Raw genomic sequence first — 24664 nt, forward strand, 5'->3', positions numbered from 1 at the left:
AAAAAATCCATGTCATAGACAAATTTTTTTTTATTGAAGATCCTGTAGCTCATAGTAAACATGGATTTATGACTACATAGAGATAAAAATCCACTTCATGTAGTTATTACCCCCCTTAGCAAAATACAGGTAATCCCCTGCCTTTTTTTTTTTTTTTACTTTTTATTGAAATTTTAAAATAAACATAGAGAATGCCCATGTCTGCATCACCCCCTTCCACAATGAAGGGCATTCACCAACCTTGTCTCTGCCCCTGCCCCTGCCCCTTGCTGGAGCATGAAGCACCCAAACATGGTGGAGGAGGTTCACCTGCAACCCCATATGCTCCTCGAGTAATCTCACACAGTAACGGCCCCTCCTGCCTGTTCAGCCTCGACTTGGCTGACAAGGCATCTGCTCCTGCTCCTGCCCAGTGCCTGGCCCTCGCCCACACCCCAGTGGGGCATCTCATGCCCCGTGGGAACCCCACAGTGTTTGTGCAGATCTCAGCCAGGGTGCTGGGTGCTTTAGGATGGGAGATCTGCTCCCTAACTGGTCTTGTGTGTAACGTGGCTCCCAAATACAGACACGAGCGGAGTTAGCCGCCAGCGCTCCCGATGCTCAGGCCAGGACTTGGGCCCCGGGAGCCCACAGCCCCACTCCACCATGACAAATGTCAGACGAGACGGAAGCTCAGGATGTGACAACGTTTTTAATGCAAAGTCAACCATTGGCATCTTTCCCATGTACTTATTAGATGTGAAATAGCAGGACTTCACGGCCCCGTTTGCATATTTTCCTACTCCGCAGACGAATAATATGTTCAGGGAAGGCAGCGCAGTCTGTGCCGTCACAATCGGGCGACTGTGGGTGATGAGGGACGATGATTTTCCAGGAGGCCCTGGGGTCAGAGGACTCCTAGAGGGAGTTTCCAGCCCCTCAATCGCAGATGGATGGCCTGTTGATGTTGTAACTGGGGTGGAAGTTGAGCCGGTCACAGGAGGTGATGCAGTTATCGGGGCCAGTCACGATGCTTTTCTCCAGGTAAACATTGAGAGTATTGTTCCGGAACATTCCACCCGCTGCAAGTTGTTGGGAAAATTTATTCGAATTTGGATAAAATACTTTCTATAAGAGATAAAGGAACATGGATTAATGACATATAATACTCTTGAGCAATCCGTTGAATATTTTTGAAAGAAAAATAAGAATTCATAAGAAAATGCAGAGAAGCCAGAGTGGGTAGGATGGCCTGGCTCACCCCAGACCATCCTAATCCATGCCCGATGCCTGGCACTTGCTGTTAACACTGCCCCCGGCACTGTTCTAAGGATAGAAGAATGAGCTGTGGGGCCACCTGTGTGCCATCTCTACCTCAGGATGTGGCTGTGAGCATCGCCTTGGGGGTCAGTCCTGGAGTCACCCCCAGGTCTGCTTTTCCTCACTGTGCTACTCTGGGAAAGCTGCCAGCCCTCTCTGAACTTCAGTTTTCTCTTCTATGGAATAGAAATGATATCCATGTCAGTGGGTTTCAACCTTAACTGGGGCTGGGGGCGGTGGCTCACGCCTGTAATCCCAGCACTCTGGGAGGCTGAGGCAGGTGGATCACCTCAGGTCAGGAGTTCGAGACCAGCCTGGCCAACATAGTGAAATGCCCTCTCTACTAAAAATACAAAAATATTAGCCAGGTGTTGTGGCGGGCGCATGTAATCCCAGCTACTCGGGAGGCTGAGGCAGGAGAATTGCTTGAACCCGGGAGGCGGAGCTTGCAGTGAGCCGAGATTGTGCCATTGCAGTCCTGCCTGGGCAACAAGAGCGAAACTCCATTGAGAAGGGGTGTGCTGAGGCCACTCGTGTGGGCAGGCACCCAGTGGTAGGAGTTATTCTAGCAAGACAGCATCATTAGGTGACTGTGACATTCCTGAAGCGAGTGGTCTGGACCTCCGCCAAATATTTTACCCTATACAGGTGACCTGTCCTTAGAGGATCCTGTGCCACGCACATCACCTGATGTTTCATCTCCTTGGCAAGAAACAAGTGCAAAGAGAAAACTTTTCTTTGTTTTTGAGAAGTTTTAGATCTATAGAAAAATTGAACAGAAAGTACAGAGAGTTCCCAAATTACCTCCCTCAGCAAACACAGTTTCCCCTGTCCTTAGCATGTTGCACTTGTGTAGCACACTTTTTACGGTGGAGCCAGTGTTGATACTTTATTAGTAACTAAAGTCTACATTCTACGGGTGGGACAAATGTATCATCACAGGGATCCACCCATGCAGTATCATGGAGAGGAATTCTCTTCAGTGCATTTTTTTTTTTTTTTGAGATGGAGTTTTTGCTCTAGTCACCCACGCCGGCGTGCAATGGTGCCATCTCAGCTCACTGCAACGTTCGCCTCTGGGTTCAAGCAATTCTCCTGCCTCAGCCTCCCAAGCAGCTGGGATTACAGGTGCCCACCACTATGCCCGGCTACTTTTTGTATTTTTAGTAGAGACAGGGTTTCGCCATGTTGGCCAGGCTGGTCTCAAACTCCTGACCTCAGGTGATCTGCCCGCCTCAGCCTCCCAAAGTGCTGGGATGACAGGCGTGAGCCACCGTGCCCAGCCTTTCAGTGCACTTTTTAATGCAAAGCATTTATCTTCTGTTCCCACATGGGAGGTAAACAGCTTCTCCGGCATCCACCCTTGGTCATGAAACTGGAAAAGAGACTCCAGACGGAGCAGGTGGATAAGAAGGAGGAAAACCTCCTTGGAAACTTGTCAATAGTACCTCATGCCTCCTACCCCACTGCCTGCTCCCATCAGTGACCTGAAGGCTCCTGCCATTTACAATAGGAACATTTTTTCATGGCCTTTTATAAAACCTAAAACATCTGGACCCATGTTAGTGAGTGTGCTGGGTTTTTTTTTTTTTTTTTGGTTTTTGTTTGTTTGCTTGTTTGTTTGTTTTGGTGACAGGGTCTGGCTCTCACCCAGGGTGGAATGCAATGGCATGATCAAGGCTGACTGCAGCCTCAACCTCCTGGGCTCAAGCAATCCTCCCCCCTCAGCCTCCTGAATAGCTGGGACTACAGGTGCATGCCACCACACCCAGCTAATTATTTTATTTTATTTTTATAGGGATGGGGGTCTCATTACGTTGCCCAGGCTGGTCTTGATCTCCTAGCCTCAAGTGATCCTCTCACCTCAGCCTCCCAAAGTGCTGGGATTACAGGTGTGAGCCACCGCATCCAGCTGTGTCTGATCTTTTTCATAGAAATACCTGACCCCAGGGAAAACTCAGGGTCGTCTGATTATGGGAGAGTGATTCTCAAATGCCCCAGCATTTTTAGATAAGTAATCTTCTCACAAGGGCTCAGTCACTCACGCCACACAACTAAATAAGCACTCACCAGACCTTTTCAATGATGAATGCTTTGACAACGAAAATACTGGCCCCAAAATGGCTGGCCCAGTGTCCCAGGTGTGCAGGAGACACCGCACTAGTCCCTCTGTCCATTCACCTGGACCTTCATGGGGTTTGGTGTGGGGAGGTTCTAGGAGGGCCGTCCTGGAGCCTGAGGTCAAGCTCAAAAAGGGTTTGGCTTTCCCAATGGCCCACAGACTCCTGTGCCCACCAATGCAACTTGCCCACCCACAAGCTGTGCCGTCAGCCAGTACTGCCTCTTCAGGTTACACGTTAACATCTCATAAAGTGCAATTCCAAAAAAAAAGTAGCCCTTCAGTTATTTGCCTCAGAACTGAGCACCGTAAGTTGCAGGAGATGGTTGCGTGTGTGTGTGTGAGACTGCTGTGCATGTGGTTGGGTGTATGGGGGCAGGGTGATGTCAGCAAGTCTATATCCTCCTCTTTTAAAACACTCCACTCCCAAATTCATTCACTCATTTAGTTCCATCCTACCCTCTCCCAAAACGATTTTGGGAACCTCCCTCCTCCCCATTTGTGATGCTAGAACTTTGGCCTCCTCCCTGGGTGCACCCCTCCCCGTCTCATTGTTGACCTATTGAGAACCCCAGGTTTTTAGCCTCTTCTTGAGGCCACCCACCCCCTGCCCCCCATGTCCGGTCTTGCATCCCACTTACAGGCATCTCGTGCACGGTGGGGGCTCTGCTCCCGTAAGCCTGGTTACTGGTCCTGTACAGCGAGACAGCCTTCTGGGTCCTGGTAGATGAGAAACACTCTATTTTCATTCATTCACTCTAATTCTGCACAAGCCACAGCCTTGTATTTGGTTGACGGCACTCCCCTGGAAATGCCCCCATGGAAAGAGCAATGTGCCCGGGCTGGTGATGCGGCCTCGAAGGCAGCCTCTGGGAGTACGTGGCTGATGACCGTTCTGAATGGCCCGGCCTCCCCGGCCCCCTCTGCTCGCCACTGTCCCTGCTCTTCCAAGGCAGGCCAAAGCCCTAAAGAGCAGGCAGCCAGCAAGTGCTGATCCCCAGCCCTGGCAGGGCCTCGGCACATGCTGCAATTTCTGGGTAACTTAGCTTGTCAGGAGCGGAGGCTTGGCCTCCAGACCCTGCCACCCAGAGGGTCCCTCTGCCTCTGAGCCCCCACCCTCACTGAGGCTATGCTTCTACTGGTACCACTGCCCCTACCTGTCAGTAGGACAGGCTACTGAGAGGCTGCAGGCCCACGACATAGCTTTACTTTATACTCCTAGATCTTGGCCAAGTTGTTCCTTCTACATCCCAGTCATCTCAATGCGAGAATGAGGATACTAACAGACCCTGCCCTAGAGGACTGTTGAGGGACCAAATGTGTGATGAGCACGGCAAGATGTTTGCACCTGCCTACAGGAATTGAGTTTCTTACTACTTCTTAGCCTGCAATGCCCTGTGGCAGCTCAGAGCTGGCTGAGTCTACAGCAAGACAGTGGAGGTGCTGCTGTGCTCACGCCCCGCAGCGGAGTTTCAGGGTAGAGAGGAGAGGAGACTCACCCGACACAAAACAGTGGAGCTGAGACCACAACTGAGCTTTCTCCCCCCACGGCCCTGCCCCCCACTGCCCTTATCCCCACTTCCTTGTATGAGGCTCTAGGGAGCACGTTCGCCGCTCACTGGCGGGCGATGACAGCGCGGGCCCCGGATGACCACTCGATCCTCTTGATTTCTGTAGCTAGGACCTTGGGGGTCTTGCGGGGTCTCTCACATACGGGGCTACCGAGCAGTGGACGCCAGGACCAGGCGGGCCCCAGCTTCCTCACCTGTAGCCCCGGAACCACCCCGGGTTGTTGAACCTGCCCGGCAGGTCCGCGCTCACGCGGTAGTAGTCGCTGGTCCTCTCTGGCGGGGCCGTGGCCTTGGGCGCCACAGGCTCCGCGCACGCTCTGGGGCATTCCTCAGCCATTGCGCCTGGAGGAGAAGCAGGACTCCGCGGCGTCCTGTTGCCAAGCGACGGCCAGGTCACGTGACTGGGGAGCGAGTGGAGGGGCCTTAAAGGCGCCGCGCGTGGGCCGGGTTCCTCTGTGGGTGGGTCCGGAACCTGCCGGGCGACTCCCCAAGGGCCGGGAAGGTCGGGACGGCGAGAGATTCCCTGCTGGGACCGTCGTGTGAGGCAGCCCCAGGCCCCCAGCCACCCGCGGGGGGACAGGGCCATCCCAGCATCAGGGCGTGGACTCCCGGGCGAAAGAAACCCCAGGGCCTGGGACCCCGCCAGCCGGGTGACGGGGTTTAAGCACTGCAGGTCCACTCGGCAGGCAACGATCGGACTTTTGCTGTCCAATGTACTCCAGGGATACTATGCCCCCCAGCACCCCGAGTCTAAATTGAGACCCGAGATCTGGCTAACTTTATGAAATTCTCCTAAGCCAAATATCGTTTAAATATTACAAACAGTTTTGGAGAGCGAGAGGTTGCGCCGGACGTGGTTCACAGCTCACTTGGCGGGAGGCGAGGGTCCCCATCGCCCAGCGGGCTTCCCCAAGGGTCAGGGGCCTCCCGGGCTGGCCGGTCCCATTAGCAGGGCGGGGCGAGCTGCAGGGCGAGGACCGTGGCTCCACTCCCCGCCCGAGACTCTCAAGCCCAGGACCTCGGGCCCTGACCCCTCGCGTGCCCCGCCCCCGCAGGGAGGTCCCAGCCGCCTGGGGACAGCACTGTGGCTCCTCCGGGCCTGTAGGCGGCACTGCGGCCCCGCGCGGATGGCGACGGAAGGGGAGGTCGCTCGGCCTGGCCTGGAGGCCTCGCTCTGCCCCGCGTCCCAGCCATGGCGACATCCTCGGCCGCGCTGCCCCGAATACTCGGCGCGGGTGAGCGCGCGCTTGCGGGACCCTGGGGAGGAGCATGCGAGGAGGATGCGGAGGGGCGCGGGGACCCGAGGGAGCGGCGGGGACGCGGAGGGGACCCGGGGCGAGCGCGGAGGGGACTCGGGGAGGGCGCGGGGACGCGGAGGGGACCCGTTAGGGACGCGGAGGGGCCCGTTGGGGATGCGGTGGGGAGCGGGCGTGGTGCATCCGGGACGCGGCGCCAGGACCTCTGTCTGCTTCCCCCCAGGTGCCCGGGCCCCGTCGCGCTGGATGGGCTTCCTCGGGAAGGCGACCTCCCGGCCTGCTCGGCCGAGCCGCAGGACGCTTGGAAGCGCGACGGCCCTTATGATCCGCGAGTCCGAGGACAGCACCGGTAACACTGGGCGCCCAGCCGAGTTGGGTGGGAACGAGGAGACGCCGGCAGCCGCGGGGGATGAGAACCCTAGAGGGGCCTGGGCGCTGCACGCGGTCGAAACTGCGCGCTCCGCTGGGCTCCTCCCACTCCCGTGCTCGCCGCCGCTCGGTCCTGCCGGACGTAGCACAGCGGGCTGAGGCCACCGCCTCACCATGGATAGGGTGAGAGGGAGTGGGCGGGCCAGTGGTTAGCACAGGCTTCGCTGCCTAGGGGGGTGTCACTGGACCACCGAGGCCCGGAGCCCCGAGCTCGCCCAGGCGGGCCCAAGTGACCTGGGGGCACTGGGCTTGGAGTCTGCCCACCTTGCTGGACTCCTGATGGGGACTTTCTGGCTGGCCACCTGAGACCACAAGGCGGGGAGGTGCCAGAAAGACCTGAGCAACCCGCTGGGCCCCTCTCTTTTTCTCCTCTGTCTTCCAAGTAAGACCAAGGGACGGGGTTGACCAGGTTCGACCAGGCTTACCCAGGAGCAAGGTCGGGATCAGAACCTGGCTCCAGCCCTCTGTTTCCTGAAAAGGTCCCTGTGCTTCCAGGTCTTTCCTGGGGCTGCTGGGCTCCCGGCTCCCCACCTCGGTGTCACAGAAGGCACTTGGGAGCAGGGGTGGGCGGGAACTGCGCTCTGCCTGTCTCTGCTGCCACCGGTGGGAGACGCAGCGTCGCTCCTCTTCCCTGCCGTAGATTTCAACGACAAGATTTTGAATGAGCCCCTCAAGCACTCTGACTTCTTCAATGTCAAGGAACTGTTTTCCGTGAGAAGCCTCTTCGATGCCCGAGTCCATCTGGGACACAAAGCTGGCTGTCGGCACAGGTAGGTGACACCCCCATCTGAGCCCGGGGCGGTTCCCAGGAGGGACCTGGGACCTGCTCTGGTTCTAGGGCCACTTTTGAACTGGCCTATGTCAGTTTTAGGTGATTACAGCCCCATCCTCCTCCACGTGGGAATACAGAGCCCCACAGAGAAGCAGGAGTTTATTCCTCAGCTTGGCGGACGCTCTTGTGTGCCTTGGTGTGGCGCTCACAGCCCTTGATAGGGCAGGCCTGCTGGGGGTTGCAGGACTCCACGGGTTCAGAAATGGAAAGGCTGAGGGCAGAACCTGCAAGGTTGGCCCCCCCGGATCGGGCTGGGCCTTCTGGGCTGCGGGGAGGAGGAATGACTGGTCCTGTATTCTCACATGGTCATTTTGACTGCTGTGGGGGGAGGGGATGGGAGGGGCAGGTGGGAGGTCAGGGAGGAGGTTGGTGTGGGCGTTCAGGGTGAAGGTGGCGGGGCTTAAATCACAGTAGCGGAAGAGCTAGAGCAGCAGGTGGACATGAGGCAGCAGGGCAGAGCCAGTGGGCCCTGGGCTGGGGTGGGAGGTGGCTGGGGCCGAAGGGATCAAACACCTGCTCTTCGGGTGGAGCCTGGTACTGGTTACTGAGATGGTGAAAACCAGGGGAGACCTGGGGGACATCACAAGCTTGGTTCCTACCAGGTATGAACCCTTTGCTGCCCCAGTGGAGAGGTCACACGGTTACCAGGAGGGATGGGCCTGGGCCCAGGGAGCCATCAGCATCGGGGGCTGGCAGGTGTTTCCAGAGCATCGGAAAAGGAGGTCCAAGGTGGAGCCCTGGGTGCTCCAGTGTTTGGAGTCAGTGAAGAGGGACAGCCGGGGGTAGGGGAGATGTGGTTCTCTGTTGATGCTGCTGAGAAGTGAATTCAAGGGTGTGACCTTGGCAAGATGGAGGTTGCCAGTGCCTTGATGGGCAGGGTTGCTTGAGAGGAAGGGACAGAACCCAGTGGGAGTAGACTGGAGGTGAGGACCTGGGAACTGCAAATGTGGATGACTCTCCTGTCATGCACCGAGAGGCGGGGGTGTCTCCCATGCCCCGCTTTTCTCAGCCCAGGCCAGCAGTGGTCCAGTGCTTTGGATCAGGGTTCCCCGCCCAGGCTTGGCCACTCCTGCCCTGATCCCTTAATGCTTTTGGCCCAGAGCACCCCGCTAAGTTCAACCCCAGAGGGGCCTCATCCGCAAAGCCTCGGGAAGAGGAGAGTGACGGAAGCGGCTGCCCTGTGAGCTGCACGGGGCAGAATGTCTTTTTGGCGTCATGTTGGATGTCCACACATCCATATGGGGTCAGTTCTATTAGGATTCCTTCGGGAAGAGGTAGAGGGTTGGAGGGGTTAAGCCACGAGACGAGGCATGCAGAGGGGTGGCCTGGATGGGTCTGCACTGCTGTCCATCCACACGGGGAGCGTTGCAAATTGTGCTTCCCAGCCCATAGTGCCCCCACAGAGGAGCCTGGGAGTCCCTGGTGGGCGTCTGTGTTCCTGCAAGGGGCCGGCGGAGATGGCCCCGTGACCTCTCATCCCCCTTGCCTTGGTGGGGTCTCTGGCAGGTTTATGGAGCCGTACATCTTTGGGAGCCGCCTGGACCACGACATCATCGACCTGGAACAGACAGCCACGCACCTCCAGCTGGCCTTGAACTTCACCGCCCACATGGCCTACCGCAAGGGCATCATCTTGTTTATAAGCCGCAACCGGCAGTTCTCGTACCTGATTGAGAACATGGCCCGTGACTGTGGCGAGTACGCCCACACTCGCTACTTCAAGGGCGGCATGCTGACCAACGCGCGCCTCCTCTTTGGCCCCACGGTCCGCCTGCCGGGCCTCATCATCTTCCTGCACACGCTCAACAACATCTTTGAGCCGCACGTGGCCGTGAGAGACGCAGCCAAGATGAACATCCCCACAGTGGGCATCGTGGACACCAACTGCAACCCCTGCCTCATCACCTACCCTGTACCCGGCAATGACGACTCTCCGCTGGCTGTGCACCTCTACTGCAGGCTCTTCCAGACGGCCATCACCCGGGCCAAGGAGAAGCGGCGGCAGGTTGAGGCTCTCTATCGCCTGCAGGGCCAGAAGGAGCCCGGGGGCCAGGGGCCAGCCCACCCTCCTGGGGCTGACCTGAGCCGTTCCCTGTGATGTTCACTTTCCTCCCAAAGCAAACCACAGCCAAGCCTGTCTGAGCTGGGAGTCCCCTTCCCCAGCCCTGGGTCAGCGGCATCCTCAGTCGTTGTTACTTACTCAGCTGATGTCACAGTGCAGACATCCGCCGTTCCACCTCAGAACCAGTGGCTGAGCAGACCAACGTTGCCATGTGCATTTGCTCTGTGGGGAACAGAGCACAGAGGGTGAGCGACGTGTGCAGAACGGCCCCTTGGCTGCAGTTAGGACCTCAATGGCTGGTGTGGCCGAGCTGCTAGAAGATGCTGCTGTCCCTGTGATCCCAGCAGCCCTCCCTTCACCGTGACCCCTGACCTTTGTCAGGAAGGTGCAGTTTTTCTTCTCAATCTAAATGCCTTTCAGGTGGGCCGCTTCCTTGGCTACCTGGTTCCAGGGGGCTGTTTTGTAATGAGATGCTGCTGGCAGGCCACTCAGAGGCTCCCAGCTGGGTTGGTGGGACAGCCAGGCCAGATGACCTGATTCCAGCAAAAATAAAACTCAGATTTGGGCAAAATGAGACTTGGAGTTTGGGGCTCTGTCTCCAGTGGGTTTGCTTTCATCCATGTGGTGTGGCTTTTCTTCAGGCACGCACTGGGGCCCCAGTGATAAGAGATGGGACGGGCAGTGTGTGTGAGGGGCATGAATGAGGTCAGCAGAGGTGCCAGCTGCCACTAGAGGGCACCGTCTTCAGCAGTGGAGCTCGTGAGAAGCCCACAGCCCGGCCAGCCTCATTCAGCAGAACAGGCTTGGTGTGGACCCAGTTTCAGGAAAGACGGGCACTTGCTGACAGGGACGCTTAACACCCCTCACCTGTGGGGATACAGCTGTGTTCCTGGAACAAGCTGCGGCCTCCTCCCAGCCCCATCCCGAGCTGCTTAGGACATAGGCCCCCCATGCACCTGACCACCCAAGGAGCCGTCTCTGGGCAGAGTCTGGGCAGCAGGGCCCTGTGGAGTCTGGTGCCCTGGGTAGGGTGAGGCCTGCCCTGCAGAAGCGGCACAGGGCAATGGGAGGCCGGAGTCCAGCGCCTATCCCTGTCCCTTCAGGGTTAGGCTGGTGAGGGGTTCATGGTAGGGGTCCCCAGGTTTGTCACAGGTTTGTGATCTGGGCGGGACAGGGAGCTGAGCTTCAGGTTGGTCTCTGGCCAGCATGGCTTTAATTTGCAAAGCCGAAGTCTGAAGATGCACGTGTATAAAGGCAGGTGAAGCGAGGGCCCCTCCAAGGCTCCCCCTAGAATCCCTCTCAGGGTGTGCAGGTGAGACACTGTGAGCTGGGTCTCCTGTCCCACCATGCTGGGGAGGCCAGCTGCGGGGAGCCAGGACCCTGGAGATGAGACAGGAGTACCAAACACTGGGGACTGATTGGGGGGCTTCCAGGAGGTGCCCCTGGAGCTGCGACTGAGCCTTCCCTGGGAGAGGCCTTTGTAGCTTGGGTCCAGGCCGGGCCCTTCCCTGCTAAGCCATTAGTGAGGACGTTGCAGGCAGCTCCAGGGGTTGGACCTCAGGAGACACAGTGGGGCACAAGCCCACAGGAGGGACGGGGCGGTCTCTTCTGGGGTCATTAATTTTGAGGCCGGGTGGAGGGGAGCAGCCCAGGCAGTGCTGTGGCTAACCCAAGGAGCCTTGTAAGAATGGTGGGGGCTGGCAGGCCCGGGCAGGCTCCCTGGGTCCCGACCGGTCCCCCTTACCTTGCGCTGATGGCCTGCCTGGCTCCTGCTGTCCTCCCACTGGCCCCTGCACCTGGCACAGGCCGGCGAGGACCCGCTGAGGAGCTACGAGTGGGCGCTTGCTGGGCTTCCAGGGCAGGAGGGGCCCTGGCCGAGGGGATGACCCAGTGGATAAGCAGGCACTAGTGACCATGAGGAGCAGGGAGGGATGGGAAGGGTGCAGCGCGGAAGCCGCGGGGGCCATGCTGGGACAGCCAGGGTGGGCCTGAAAGAGTGGAAAGAGCCAGCTCCCAGGATTCAGAGGGGCTCTGGGTGAAACAAAGGTTGAGGGCTGAGGGGATGGGGTCTCGCTGACCCCATCCTTGACTCTGCCAGGAAGGGCCCTCCAAGTTTTCCACCCTGGAGATGAACCCCAAGAGCCCCCAGAAGAGGCCAAAGGAGATGATGAGAGTGCCTGAGGCTGGGGAAGGGCAAGGGAGCTGCCCCAGGAGTGGGGAGAGGGGCCCCCCGGCCCTTTCCTCCTGTGGCCACAATGCCTGCAGGCCCCATTAGAGGTGGCCTTCTCTGGACTGTGGCAAGGCTGTGCCTGGACCAGCTGGTGTCCCAGATGGTGGGGAAGACCAGAGGCAGCCACCAGAGGACGGGCCTGGCAGAGCTGGCTGAGGGCAGGGTGGGGTGGGGAGGGCCAAGGAGCCTTTCCAGCCCTGCCGAGGCTGGGCCACTCCCACTCCTGAGGCCCGGAAGATGCCCATTTGCCTGGAGGAGCTCAGGGCAGCCCCGAGGTCAGCACAGGCCAGGCTTCCACTCTGATCCCCCACAACCCTCCCTGGGTGTGTGGGGGGAGGGGACAAGAGGGGAGAGCCTGCCCTGGGCAAGAGCAGGGTGTTGGGGCAGGAGCCTAGGGGCCCATGAGGATTGAGGCCAGCTGGGCCAGCTGCTGATGTGGGCCCTCTGCTGATGTGGGCCCCAACCCTTGAGATGCCCTCTGCTGATGTGGCCCCAGCCCTTGAGATGGATCTCATGTCATCCTGGCTGGAGGTCTGCACAGACACGGCTCTGTGCCTGATCCGGGGAGCAGAAGGTCAGGTGGGCAGAAGTGACAAGGGCCGGGCTGGGCTCTGATGTTCCTAGGTCGCTGTCTCTGCAGAGCTCCACGCAGGAGACTGGCCAAGGGGGCGACCCCCACTCTCTCCCCAAGTGAGGGACAGGGGCTCCTCGACACCAACAAGGGCCAGCGCTGGCTGGGGGTGCAAGTGTGCAGGGGAGGTCTCCACAACCAGGGCCCCTGGGTGGCTGGGAAGGCCTCCTGCCCAGATGCCACCAGGTGGCTCCCAGGGTCCTCCTAGGGTTCTGCCTCTCCAGCAGCCCCCAAGTCCCAATCCCAGCACCCTAGGCCTCCTCCCGCCCTCACCCCACCACCGTCCGGCCCCAGCTTGGCCAGGTGCAAAGTGACTTTTCATATTCCTATAGGAATAGCCCAGAAATTCTTCCTGGACTTCTCCAATTCACATGATGGCGATGAGCGACTGCGTTTTGTTCCTGTTCATATGTTTGGGCCGTCCTCCCTTTGGCTCACCCCAGAGTGAAAATGAGTCAGCCCTATTCCTGGATGAGACCTGCAGGGTGGGAGTCCCCACGCAGGCTGCAAGGAGAAGCTAGAGCGTCACCTGGGGGCAGAGCAGCGACCGTTCCTCGTTCCTGCTTTCCTGGGCACGTATGGAAGCTTTGCCCCCACCCCACAGATGCTGGACCTGCTGTTCCACAGGCGAGCGTGTCCTGCTCCACCACACAGGGGCTCCTCGCTCCCACACCCACCAACTGTGGGTCTTGGCAATGCCACTTCACCCCTCTGAGCCTCGGTTGGTTTGCGTGAGAACTGGGAGCTAAGGGGACCTCGTGAGGCTGCTGTCAAGCCTGGGTGGGACGGGCCGTGGAAAGCGCTCTGCTCACGCCTGGCCCTGGGGAATGGGCTGCCCGGGCTGTGGTGTTCTTATTTATGATTTTCCTCTCCCCTCCATGGGGAAGCTGTCTGCCCTAGGCCTCACTTGTATGTGCAAAGCAGTTTTCCCACCTGTAGAGAATGTTCCAGATTCCATGTGGGAGGTTCCCATCCTAGGTATAGCAGAGCAGGACCCTCTGGGGAGGGCTGAAGAGCCCAAGGGCCACTCAGATATCTGGGAAGGAGCTGGTTGGGGCTCATTCAATCAACAAACATGAAGTTGCCCTCCCGGACCTCCCTGAACCCACAACAGCATGTACGCACCGATTAAACAGTGTGGAAATAAGGAACAGAATGTGGAGAGGCACAGAGGCAAATGTTCAGGATGCCTTTTGTTCTATTGAAGGTGTTTAAAGCCCGGATTTTCTTGAAAGATTTCCATGATTTAGCACAAGGAAAATCTTACAGATGAGGACACTCATATCCAGAAGGTGGAGACATCTGCTCCAGTCACAGCCAGTGTGGAACCTTGGCAGAGTTTGGGTCTCTGAAAGCAGACAGGGATTCGGGGACATGTTGTTTCCTGCAGATGATCTCAGGAAGCCTGAGGGAGGACCTGGGAAGGTAGGCCTGGAGGTGGGAAGCCGGTGAGTGGCCTTGAGCAAACCCTGCAGTGGGGACCCCATTCAGCCTCACAGGGAGTCCAGGTCCCACCTGGATGGGCTCTGTCCCCATGAGTGGAGGGTTATCCCTGGGAGATTAATGCCCTTGCTCTGCTGGCTGGTGCAGTGTAGAGGAGAGGAAGCCCCCGTGGTGCCCGAGAGAGCCCTCAGGAAGGACACATGCAGGCGTTTCATGGGATGCCGTGGCCTGATGGAGACCAGCTCCCCCAGCTGCAGGTGGACTCGGGTGGGCTGAGGAGACATGGGTGGGTCAGCAGCAGCATGGCCACCCCAGCTCTCCCAGATCCAAGGCGCACTAGCCAGAATCTTGAGTGAGAATCAGGAAACAAGACAGACACGTGAGCCTTGATAAGCTGCCACATGCCTCTGGTGATCTAGAAGATTCTGCTCATGTGCAGGGCTGTGTCCACTCAGGAAAAACCAGAGAGGGTCCTAGCTCTCTACTCATCCTTGGCTAAATATGAGGCCTTACACATGTTCAGAGGAGACAGGAGGAGGCCCAGAAGACAAGAACATCCAGGGCAGACTGGTAAACTGCCAGAACCTCGAATGCATTCTCCACCCCGCACACAGACCCACTGGCAAGAAGCAGAAGGCTTACTGGCTCAAGGCATTTGGGCACCACCTCTGACCAGGTATTGGCTGATCACTAAGATATGGTGACCCAGGAACAACACTTAGGAAGCCAGAATTCAAAATAAAAAGAATTAAAGTAAGCCATGTTAAGAATTAAAGTATGATGAAAATGACTCATTAGAGAAAATACATAAGGAGATACTCATTAATTAAAAAACTGAATAGCTATTCTGGAGCTGAAAAGTTTAATAATCGAAATGAAAATTCACTGGAAGGGATTGACAGCAGATCTGAGGAAAGAATCAGGGAACTTTGAAGGTAGATCAGTAAAAATGATCCAATCTGAAGACTGACAGCAAAAACTAATAATAAAGGAAGAGAAATGAACAGTGCCTTGAACCCGTGGGAAACAATCAACATATTAATATTCACATAATCAGAGTTCAAGGACAGGAGAAAGAGAAGGGGCAGAAAAAATATTCAAAGAAGAACCTACTTGACACAAAAGGAAGCAGGAAAGGAAAAAAGACATGAGACATATCAGAAGCAGATAGCCAAATGGCAGAGATAAATCCAACCATAGCAATAACTGAACTAAATGTAAATGGATTAAATACTTCAATCAAAAGGCAGATACTGACACTGTGGATGAGAAACAAGATCCAACTTTATGCTCTCTAGAGTCTAGAGCAGAAACATTTCATATTCATAACACAAATAGGTTGAAAGCAAAATAATGGGAAAAGAAACACCATGCAAACCATAACCATGAGATATGGAGTAGTTTTATATATACATAAACATTGTTTGTTTGTTTGTTTGTTTTGTTTTGAAATGGAGTTTTGCTCGTGTTGCCCAGGCTGGGGTGCAGTGGCACAGTCTCGACTCACTGCAACCTCTGCCTCCTGAGTTCAAGTGATTCTCCTGCCTCAGCCTCCCAAGTAGCTGGGATTACAGGCATGTGCCACCAGGCCCAGCTAATTTTTGTATTTTTTTTAGTAGAGACGGGGTTTCACCATGTTGACCAGGCTGGTCTCAAACTCCTGACCTCAGGTGATCCGCCTGCCTCAGCCTCCCAAAGTGCTGGAATTACAAGCATTAGCCACCAGGCCCGGCCAGGAGGAGTTATATTAATATCACACAAAATAGACTTTAAGACAAAGCGTTAACTAGAGATAAGGAGGGGAATTTCATAATGAAGACAGCATTAATTATTCAGGAAGATAAAATAATTATAAATGTTTACGCATTTAACAGCACGGCCCTCTGAGTATATGAAAGTTATAGCCAGTAAGATATGGCAAAAAAAAAAAATGAAAACAAACAAGCAACAGCACCAAAACCAGAAACAAACAAACAGAAAAAGAATTAAAGAAGAGATTAAAGTTCAAAATTAGAAAGGAAGAAGTAAAATGACCTTTGTTAACAGAAAACATAATCCTGTGTGTCGAAAATCCTAAGGCATCAACAACGAACTGCAATAAATGAGTACTGCAGGGTCACAAGATTCCAGATCAATATTCAAATATCAACTGTGTTTCTCTATCCTAGTAATAAGCAATCCATGAATTAAGCCAAGAAAACAATTCCAATCACAATATCCCTCAAAAGAACAACATACATTTTTTTAAAAAAAGAACAAATTTAACAAAAGAAGAAGACTTGCATACTGAAAACTATAAAATATAAAACACTGCTGAGAGAAATTAAGGATGTTGTAAATGAATGGAGAGATACTCCATGGTATTAGAAGACTTGGTATTGTCAAGGTGGCAGATATCCCCAAACGGATGTACAGATTCAACTCGATCACTCAGAAAATCCCAGTTGGATTTGCTTGTTTCCAAACATTGACAAGTTGATCTTAAAATGTATATGAGACACCAAAACATTTTTTCAAAAGAAGAATAAAGTTGGAGGACTTACATTTCTCTCTTCAAAGCTTCCTGGAGTGACATCAATCAGGACAGTGTCATCCTGGCATAAAGATGGGCACAAAGATCAATGGACTAAAGTTGGAGTCCAGTAATAAACGCTGACATTTATGGTTACTTGATTTTGAAAAGGTGCCAAGGCAGTTCTATAGGGAAAGAGTAATATTTTCAACAAATGATGCTGGGATAATTGGATATCCTCATGAAAGAGATTTATTTAGGCCTGTACCTCATACTAAAAAATTAACTCGAAATGGATCATAAATGTAGATGTTAGAGCCAAAACTATAAAACATCTAGAAGAAGGCATAGAACATCTTCAGGACTTTAAGTTAGCCAGAGTGTTTAGACACATCATCAAAAGCATAATCCATAAAAAAAGTATTTCATCAAAGTTTAAAACTTTTGTGATTCAAGAAATACCCATTATGAAAGAGAAGCCACAGACTGGAAGAAAATATTTGTAAATTATACATCTGATAGAACTCTTACAACTAATAACAGGAAGACAAACAACTCAAACTAAAAAAAAAAATGTAAAATATATTTGAATATGCTTTTGACCCAGGAAGCATATTCACCCTGAATTTGCTTTTCACTTAGGAAGATGGATGAGTGACCAGTAAGCACGTGAAGCTACTCAGCATCATGAGTCATTCAGGAAATGCAGATCAAACCACAATGAGATACCACTTCACACCACGTAGAATGGCATTAGTCAAAAACAAAGGACAATAACAAGTATTGTCATCCATGTGGAGAAACTGACACCCTGGCACGTTGCTGGTGGAAGTGTGAAATGGTGCAGCCATCCTGGAAAACAATCCAGCATTTCTCTAAATGGTTAAGCGTAGTGTGGCTGATGACCCCCGGTTCAACGACTAGTCATATACCCAAGATAATGGAGAACATATGTCCTGTATCTGAATGCTCATACCAGCATTCCTCATAATAACCAAAAAGTGGAAAAAGCCAAAATGTCTATCAACTGGTGAGTGGATAAACAAAATGTGTTCTGTCCATACAATGGAACACTATTCACCCATGAAAAGGAATGAAGGTCTGACACACGCTGCAACACGGATGAACCTTGAAGATAGTATACTCAGCTGGGCACGGTGGCTCACGCCTGTAATCCCAGCACTTTGGGGGGCCAAGGCGGGCCGATCACCCGAGGTCAAGAGTTCGAGACCAGACTGGCCAACATGGCAAAACCCCATCTCTACTAAAAATACAAAAATTAGCCAGGTGTGGTGGTGCATGCCTGTAGTCCCAGCTACTCGGGAGGCTGGGTGGGGCAGGAGAATCACTTGAACCCAGGAGGTGGAGGTTGCAGTGAGCTGAGAACGCTCCACTGCACTCCAGCCTAGGCGACAAAGTGAGACTCTGTCTCAAACTAACAAACAAAAAAAAGACAGTACACTCAGGGCGGGGGGGAAAACAGACACAAGAGGCCACATATGTATGATCCCACTTACGTGAAATGTTCAGAATAGAGAAGTCTCTAGAGATAGCAAGTGGATACCTGTGTCAGGGTCTGGGGAAGGGATTGGAAATTGATTGCTCAGGGGCATGAGAGACCTTTCTGGGGTAGTGGAACGTTCTAAAGCCAGATCATGCTGGTGGCTGCACAGGCCTGCAGATGTACTAAGAGTGGTTGAATTGTACAGTGGATGAGCATTATGATGTGTACACTATATGTCAACAAAGCTGTGAAAAGGAAGTGATCAGAGGTGATCCAGAAGTGATGCTGCCCCCAACTGAGGCAAAGGAAGAAGAAAGAACTTAGAAAAGTTCCCAGAGCAAAAACAGCCGTTTTCTAAAGAATGACCCCACAATTGGTTCAAGTCGAAGAGCCTCCCTGAGGAATAACAGCTTCGTCACCCATCTAGTTTGGGGGTTGTTTCTATAGTAACCTGTGACATGCCCCCTTCCCAAAAACAAAACAAAACAAAAAACAGAAACAAAGACAATGAATCCCTGAGAACAGTGAGAAAGAGAAAGCTCTTGCTTCTTTTGGCCTATGGAAGGGTGTGGCTGTTGAGCTGAGCCTTGGAGTTCCTGGGTTTGCCAGGTTCCCCGTCTGGCAGTGCTGGGGGCTTTCAGCCAGCGACCTCAAAGAACGCCCACACCAGGGAGGCCAGTGTGTATGCAGGTATTGACGTTGGCTTTCTGGGGGTGCAGTGAGCTGCGTAATTGATACCCATTTCCCCATAAAACAGCCAAGCCAGGGAGGCCAGCATGCACGCAGGTATTGATGTTGGCTTTCCATGGGTGCAGTGAGCTGCATAATGGTTTGGGGTGAGGATTTAAATGTTTTGAGACAGGCACGGCTTGCCACTGTTTTAAAGGTCAGCTGCTGCCATTTCAAAGATACATCCTGTTACTTTGCCAAGAGGCCTCATTCCGTGTTGCTGGGAATCAGCAGCAGTGCTGCTCTGACGTGGCTGGTGGCTGTCCCAAGCCCCCACGCCTCCCTGACCTCTCGCTGCCCAGCACTCCCCTCTCTAGAGGCGCTCACACCACCCATGACTCCCCCTCCCGATGCCCACATCCCATGCCTGTCTGCTGTGCCCTGTCCACAATGCCCTGTCCACAGCACAGCTGGCTCAACACATGCGGCATCCACACCAGACACCGTGCTTTGCCTCACACCGCTGAGCCTGCCTGGCCCTGCGTGGCCCACATGGCTGGAGTACAGGCGTGGGGCAGGCTTCCGTGATGGCGTCAAGAACTGGGCGCTTCCTGCCTCTCTCCTCAAGGCCCCCAGGGCTGGCTCATTCCAATTGGAGCCCCTGCTGCGGTTCTCGGATGCCCTGTGTGTGTTTCTTCTCTGGGCTCCCTGGCCCATTCCAGAGCAATCACAGACCAGAGGGACAGTGCCCCATTAGATCAGTCAGATGCACTCCAGAGCAGCAAGCGTGGTCACCATCCATGAGGGTGCCGGTGTGTTGAGGGATGCAGGGAGGGGAATGGATGCCGCGTCAGCCACCAACAGCCCTGACGGGCCCCTGACTTCCTGCACTAACATTGTCCCAGTGCTCCCATCTGCCCAGTACCACTGGGGCCATTCTCACCTACGGCTCTACCAGATGCCCAGGAAATGCCCCCAAACGGGCATGATGCTCACAAGGCAAAGGCCACCTGTCCTGAAGGACGCGGGGGCCACAGGCTAATGGAAAGCAAAGGGATGGGGGAATTATCCCCAAATCAGTTACACGCCTGATGGCAGCCCTGTCAAAATCCCTAGGGAGGTTTCTTTTTTGTTTTGTTTTGTTTTGTTTTTTTGGAGGAGGTGACTTTGTAGACAAATTGCTGCTATGCAAATATACCATGTTCTGCTTAGGGTAAGTAGCCTCTTCTGATTTTGAGTCTACGAATAATCAGAAGCACTGAAAATTCCAAAGCAGGAGTTAAAGTCCTCAGCAGCACTTGGGTGTGCGGTGGGGTCCGTGACAGACACTGAAACTGTGGGCTTCAAATGCCAACACAGTAGGGAAGGAGAGGGTCCCAGAGGAGGGGGCAGGTCGGACCTGGTCCACCCCCAGCGTGGCACCCTCAGCCCTTCTCAGCTGTCGGTGCCTCTTAACATTGCTGGCGGGTGTGAGACTGGGGTCATAACAGCCTCTGAGCGAGCTCGGCCCCTTACTCACCATTTCCAGCCTCACCTTCCTCTCCCATTGAAGGGGCACGAGAGTAACAGCTCCTTTGTGGGAATGTAAGGCTGGTACGGCTTCAGCTGCATCTCTGAGCCCTTTCGCCAAAAAGGAGTCACCGAACCAAAGAGCTGCACACAACATTAGCACCCACTCCCACCCCAGAGAGGTCTTCCTGGAGCCCAGCGGGGGAGGGCAGGTGTGCAGGTGGGAGGACGAGGAACGTGGCCTCCCTCCACGTGGCTCGTGGTCTGAAACCCCCACCTCAGACATCTTCAGCTTCCCAGGCAGCAGCTGCCTGAGTGGCGGGTGGTATCTGGGGCCAGGAGACCTGGTCCTGCCTGGCTGGGCCTCAGTTTCCCAGGAGACAACCTGGACAGGGTCACGCCACCCCCTCTCAGTGGCACCTGACTTGGGACTCCCTCCCTCCCTCCTGCCCTTCCTTCTCCTTATTCCTGGGGTCTTCCAGAAAAGTGCCGATCCCGGAGTAAGATTTGAGGGGCAGTTCCTTTGCTGGCCTCAAGCCCTCTGTGTACCCCTTCCCCAGGTGCAGAGTGAGGGTGTCTGGTCCTCCAGAAGAGCTGGACTAGGAGCTTAGTGTGTTCCCCGTGTCACGGGGCCTCTTCCACCCCGTGGCTCACGGACCCCACGCTGGCCGCACTGCCTGCCACTCCCCTCCCGGGACGAGCCTTCTGGAAGGGGGGTGTTGAGCCCATGAGGAGCTCCATGAGTGGGGAAGCAGGTGAGGACGGCCGTGTCCACGGCATCACCTTGGCAGCTGATGGGCAGGAGGACAGGTCCAGGCGGCCTCCAGGCACGTTCCTGTTTGTGTGACATTCACCGTGACATGGTGCATGCAGTGGCACACAGGGTGCTGTGTTCAGATAAGCCAGGGCCTCGGAGGAACTCAGGCGGAGGAAAGAGCCGGAACACAAACACAGCGCGACCTTTCCTGGGAAGGAGCCCCTCCACGAACGTGCCCTGGGCCCCCCTGCCAAGCCTTGGGCCCCCATGGCCAAGTACCCCTCACTTCCACCACCCGTGACTCCGCTCAGCCCAGCTGAGCCTCAAGAGCCTCTGCTGAGCCCAGCCCAGAAGGACGACGGAGCCTGGGTGGTCAGAGAGGGCCGAGTCCTGTCAGGATGACTGCACTCCTTCAGAACAGGCACCCACCTGTGACAAGTACGTGCAGGGACCACTGCGGCTGCCCTGGCCCAAGACGCCCTGGAGGCCAGGCGGGCAGGGCCCCTTCCTCCCCGAGGAGATGGGACTGGGCTGGGCTTTGAAGGATGACAGTGGTCTGGTGGATGCAGGGCACGGACAGGGAAGGCCACACACTAAAACACACAGACCCAGGCTGGCGGGAACTTTGAGGTCAAATCCTGGAGCCCTCAGAGGGGGACTCAGGAAATCAGATGCTCAGTAGGGGGCCGAGTTTGGAGCCTTGGCCTTGGGGCAGGTGCCGTGTCCAGCAGAGGGGCTGCTGCCCCCCACAACTGGCCTTGCCCTTGGTGTTGGCCCCGGGGAAGTGCAGGGTGCAGGAGAGACACCACAAGGCCCTTGGGTGTCCTTCCTGCGGCTCCCTTCAGTCACAGGCAGGTGACACGTCTGTGTCACCGCGTGCATGCAAGACACTCTGTTAGAAAAAAGACAGGAAGGAAACTGTTCCATCTCATGAGTGAGTCACTGCGGAGGTGGGATTGGAAGTGATTTTCTCCCCTCTTCCACCTTTCTAAGATTTATAACACGTGTGCTTCCTTTAAACGCGTGTCAGGAAGTGACCTCACTAGGGCATTGTGTCTGGGCAGGAAGAACCTCAGGACTCCCTGGGTTTACTCATTTGAGCGCCAGCCTCCAGGAGACGGGGCAAAGGGCTGCTCATCCTCCGTGACCAGGCGGCCCCTCTGCTTTTGTCCCATGGGTGGTCAACGGGGTGGCTGAAAGGCTCACGTGTTCCTCTAGCCCAGGGGACCAGAGAGACCTGACCGTCACCGTGTCTCTGTAGCCTAGTCGGTGGCCTGGCCATGGACAGATGCCCTGCAGGCCACCGAGGAGGACGGAACCCTGGGGACAGATGAGGAGCCGCAGTGCGGGGGGTCCACACCCTGACCACAGCCCCACCCTCGGGACACCCCAACCCCTGCACCCTCTGTGCTTGTCTTGGGGCATTCGCTTTTCAACTCCATGGAAAATATTGTGACAGTAACGTGGGAGCAGCAAGAACCCAAATAAAAGAACATGTCATTCACGCTGCCTTCCTTTCTCCTGAGCTGCAGGTACCAGCACATCCGGGCACTTTCTCCATGGTCTGCTGTCGTAATCCTGACTATTTCAGCGCCCAGAGAGCAAGCCAAGAACAAAAACACCCATCACCCATGCCCGGCATTAGAAAATCTCATTGGTATATATTCAGATTATTTTAAAAGGAAATTAAACTCACAGATATAGCCAGGAGTAGATGGATTTTGTGGGGCTTAAAATATATGTAAAATTTAGGGGTTACTTTAAACAATAATAGCAATATGAATCCAAGTTAGATATGAAAAGAAATATTTATTTGAAGTGATAAAAAATCACAAGGCTCGCACATGAAAAAGCTGATAGGTGCAATAAACATCACCAAATGGAAGAAAAAAATTTGATTAGTTACTCCCAGGCACACCTCTGTCAAACTTATTTTTTCTATATCTCTTGGCTGCTACCCCTTGATTATTGCTTCCTATGAAAATAATTTTTCATAAATAGAATGGAAAGATAATTCAGCCTTCCCGCTGACGTGAGGTTCATGTTGGTTTCTCATCATCAGCTGGGGGCTGAATGACACACGCGGCCACCGTCATGATGTACGTGTGGTGATGCTGCCATGGGCGTCACCCCATAAGCAGCAGCTCCGATCAATTCTCCTTTGCAAGGTGACCACCAAAGGACTGCAGAGCTGGCCGGGCATTCGTGCGTGTTCATGACCGAGAACTTTCCACACAGAGAGGACTTCTGTCCTGACGAAGGAGCGCAGAGCTCGCCGTGCATTCGTGCGTGTTCATGACCGAGAACTTTTCACACAGAGAGAGAGGACTTCTGTCCTGGCAAAGGAGTGCAGAGCTGGCCGGGGCATACGTGTGTGTTCATGACCGAGAACTTTCCACACAGAGAGAGGACGTCTGTCCTGATGAAGGAGCACAGAGCTGGCCGGGGCATTCGTGCGTGTTCATGACCGAGAACTTTTCACAAAAAGAGGACTTCTGTCTTGATGAAGGACCACAGAGCTGGCCAGGCATTCGTGCGTGTTCATGTCCGAGAGCTTTTCACACAGAGAGGGAGGACTTCTGTCCTGACGAAGGAGCACAGAGCTGGCCGAGGCATTCATGTGTGCTCATGACCGAGAACTTTTTGACAGAGAGAGGACTTCTGTCCTGACATCTTTATTGTATTATAGATGCGTTTAAGGCTGTAAACTTGAAGTTTATATTTCTCTTTATGTAACAGTCTCTTCATTGTTGATTCTAGTTTATTGCCTTGTAGCTACAAAGGGCAGGCTCTGCTGCGTTAGTTCTGTGAAGTTCCCCATATTGCCTGGTATGTGGCCTATTTTAAAACTATTCCATGTGTATTTAATAAGAATTAGCAACTAAAATTTTTCATTGTAACAATTATAACAATATAATTGTTTACCTTCTGAGGCAGTGTCTTTGTACACTTTACAGTGGTGGTTCCAAATCTTCGACATGGGTGTGAACTTTTAACACCCTCGCCCTCTGTTTCTAATGGAGAAGTCCTGGCGTCTCCCGTTCCAACTGTGTATTTGACCCCTTTGTTCTTCAGTCTGTTTTGGCTTCCTGCATTTTGATGCAGTATGCCTTCAAATTCATGAACATTCGTCTTCTTGTGATTGTGCTTTTAATTGTTTTCATGTTGGCCGCCTTTCATCTATACTGATGAAAAAATAAATCATGCTTTTGTCTAACAGGCTTGTTTATGTATTTTGAAAATTTATTATCCCTGCCCACCCCTTTCCACTTTCCTCTAATGTGCATCTTTTTGTTCGTATGAACCCATGCGTGTGGGCACAAGTGTGTTTTGTGTGCATTCTTGTTCATATGAACCCATGCGTGTGGGCACAAGTGTGTTTTGTGTGCATTCTTGTTCGTATGAACCCATGCATGTGGGCACAAGCGTGTTTTGTGTGCATTCTTGTTCATATGAACCCATGCGTGTGGGCACAAGTGTGTTTTGTGTGCATTCTTGTTCATATGAACCCATGCATGTGGGCACAAGTGTGTTTTGTGTGCATTCTTGTTCATATGAACCCATGCATGTGGGCACAAGTGTGTTTTGTGTGCATTTAGCACTCTTTAAATATGCACTAAAACAGAACCTTTCCCCCACCATCAAAGTCTGCACCACTCGTGTTTGTACAGCCAGCAGGTAGTTTGCCTTGCTGACATCATTTATCCCTCCGACCTCGGTCTCCTATAGACTTGCTAAAATTCTCCCTTTCAAACTCCCTTTGATGGAGACCAGTGAGTGGTAGACACTCTCAGTTGTTGTTGTTGTTTAATTTTTATTATTATTATTTTTTCGAGATGGA

At 54.0% G+C, this 24664-nt stretch overlaps 2 protein-coding genes and 2 long non-coding RNA genes across 6 annotated transcripts; 1 reads left to right on the forward strand and 3 right to left on the reverse strand.

Moving 5' to 3' along the window:
• Nucleotides 1-672: 672 nt before the first annotated feature.
• Nucleotides 673-6549, reverse strand: PIERCE1 (piercer of microtubule wall 1). 3 transcript variants are annotated; one of them, XM_055351007.2, is made up of 4 exons: nt 6449-6549; nt 5184-5360; nt 4060-4138; nt 673-1107 (listed from the first exon to the last, which is right to left on the reverse strand). In XM_055351007.2, exons 2-4 carry the CDS (start codon nt 5324-5326, stop codon nt 919-921), a joined length of 411 nt encoding a protein of 136 aa, XP_055206982.1. In that variant the 5' UTR covers nt 5327-5360; nt 6449-6549; the 3' UTR covers nt 673-918. The 3 variants fall into 3 exon arrangements, with proteins under 3 accessions (XP_055206982.1, XP_004048895.2, XP_018889211.1); XM_004048847.5 differs by lacking the exon at nt 6449-6549 and having other exon boundaries at nt 5184-5575; XM_019033666.2 differs by lacking the exon at nt 6449-6549 and having other exon boundaries at nt 1005-1061; nt 5184-5575.
• Nucleotides 6065-10142, forward strand: MRPS2 (mitochondrial ribosomal protein S2). The gene is made up of 4 exons (XM_004048846.5): nt 6065-6224; nt 6469-6594; nt 7315-7444; nt 9013-10142. Exons 1-4 carry the CDS (start codon nt 6182-6184, stop codon nt 9602-9604), a joined length of 891 nt encoding a protein of 296 aa, XP_004048894.5. The 5' UTR covers nt 6065-6181; the 3' UTR covers nt 9605-10142.
• LOC109028346 (uncharacterized) lies at nt 8744-11905 on the reverse strand. Its single transcript, XR_002007370.4, has 3 exons — nt 11313-11905; nt 9707-9790; nt 8744-9172 (listed from the first exon to the last, which is right to left on the reverse strand). It is a non-coding gene; the product is annotated as an uncharacterized lncRNA (long non-coding RNA).
• Nucleotides 11906-13604: 1699 nt separating this feature from the next.
• Nucleotides 13605-18071, reverse strand: LOC129524685 (uncharacterized). The gene is made up of 3 exons (XR_010130146.1): nt 17902-18071; nt 16416-16569; nt 13605-13777 (listed from the first exon to the last, which is right to left on the reverse strand). It is a non-coding gene; the product is annotated as an uncharacterized lncRNA (long non-coding RNA).
• Nucleotides 18072-24664: the final 6593 nt, after the last annotated feature.

The sequence above is a fragment of the Gorilla gorilla genome, chromosome 13 (genome assembly GCF_029281585.2).
Source record: "Gorilla gorilla gorilla isolate KB3781 chromosome 13, NHGRI_mGorGor1-v2.1_pri, whole genome shotgun sequence".
In the NCBI taxonomy this organism is placed as follows: domain Eukaryota; kingdom Metazoa; phylum Chordata; class Mammalia; order Primates; family Hominidae; genus Gorilla; species Gorilla gorilla.

Bases quoted from the DNA above. Each gene is read 5' to 3' on its own strand.
- PIERCE1 (XM_004048847.5), bottom strand. From the start codon at position 5,575: ATGGCCCTGTCCCCCCGCGGGTGGCTGGGGGCCTGGGGCTGCCTCACA. The intron at 4,139-5,183 runs GTGAGGAAGCTG...CTCATCTACCAG, and splicing joins GGGTGGTTCCGGGGCTACAG to GACCCAGAAGGCTGTCTCGC. The intron at 1,108-4,059 runs GTAAGTGGGATG...TATCTCTTATAG, and splicing joins CCACCGTGCACGAGATGCCT to AAAGTATTTTATCCAAATTC.
- MRPS2 (XM_004048846.5), top strand. From the start codon at position 6,182: ATGGCGACATCCTCGGCCGCGCTGCCCCGAATACTCGGCGCGG. The intron at 6,595-7,314 runs GTAACACTGGGC...TCCCTGCCGTAG, and splicing joins CGAGTCCGAGGACAGCACCG to ATTTCAACGACAAGATTTTG. The intron at 7,445-9,012 runs GTAGGTGACACC...GGTCTCTGGCAG, and splicing joins AAAGCTGGCTGTCGGCACAG to GTTTATGGAGCCGTACATCT.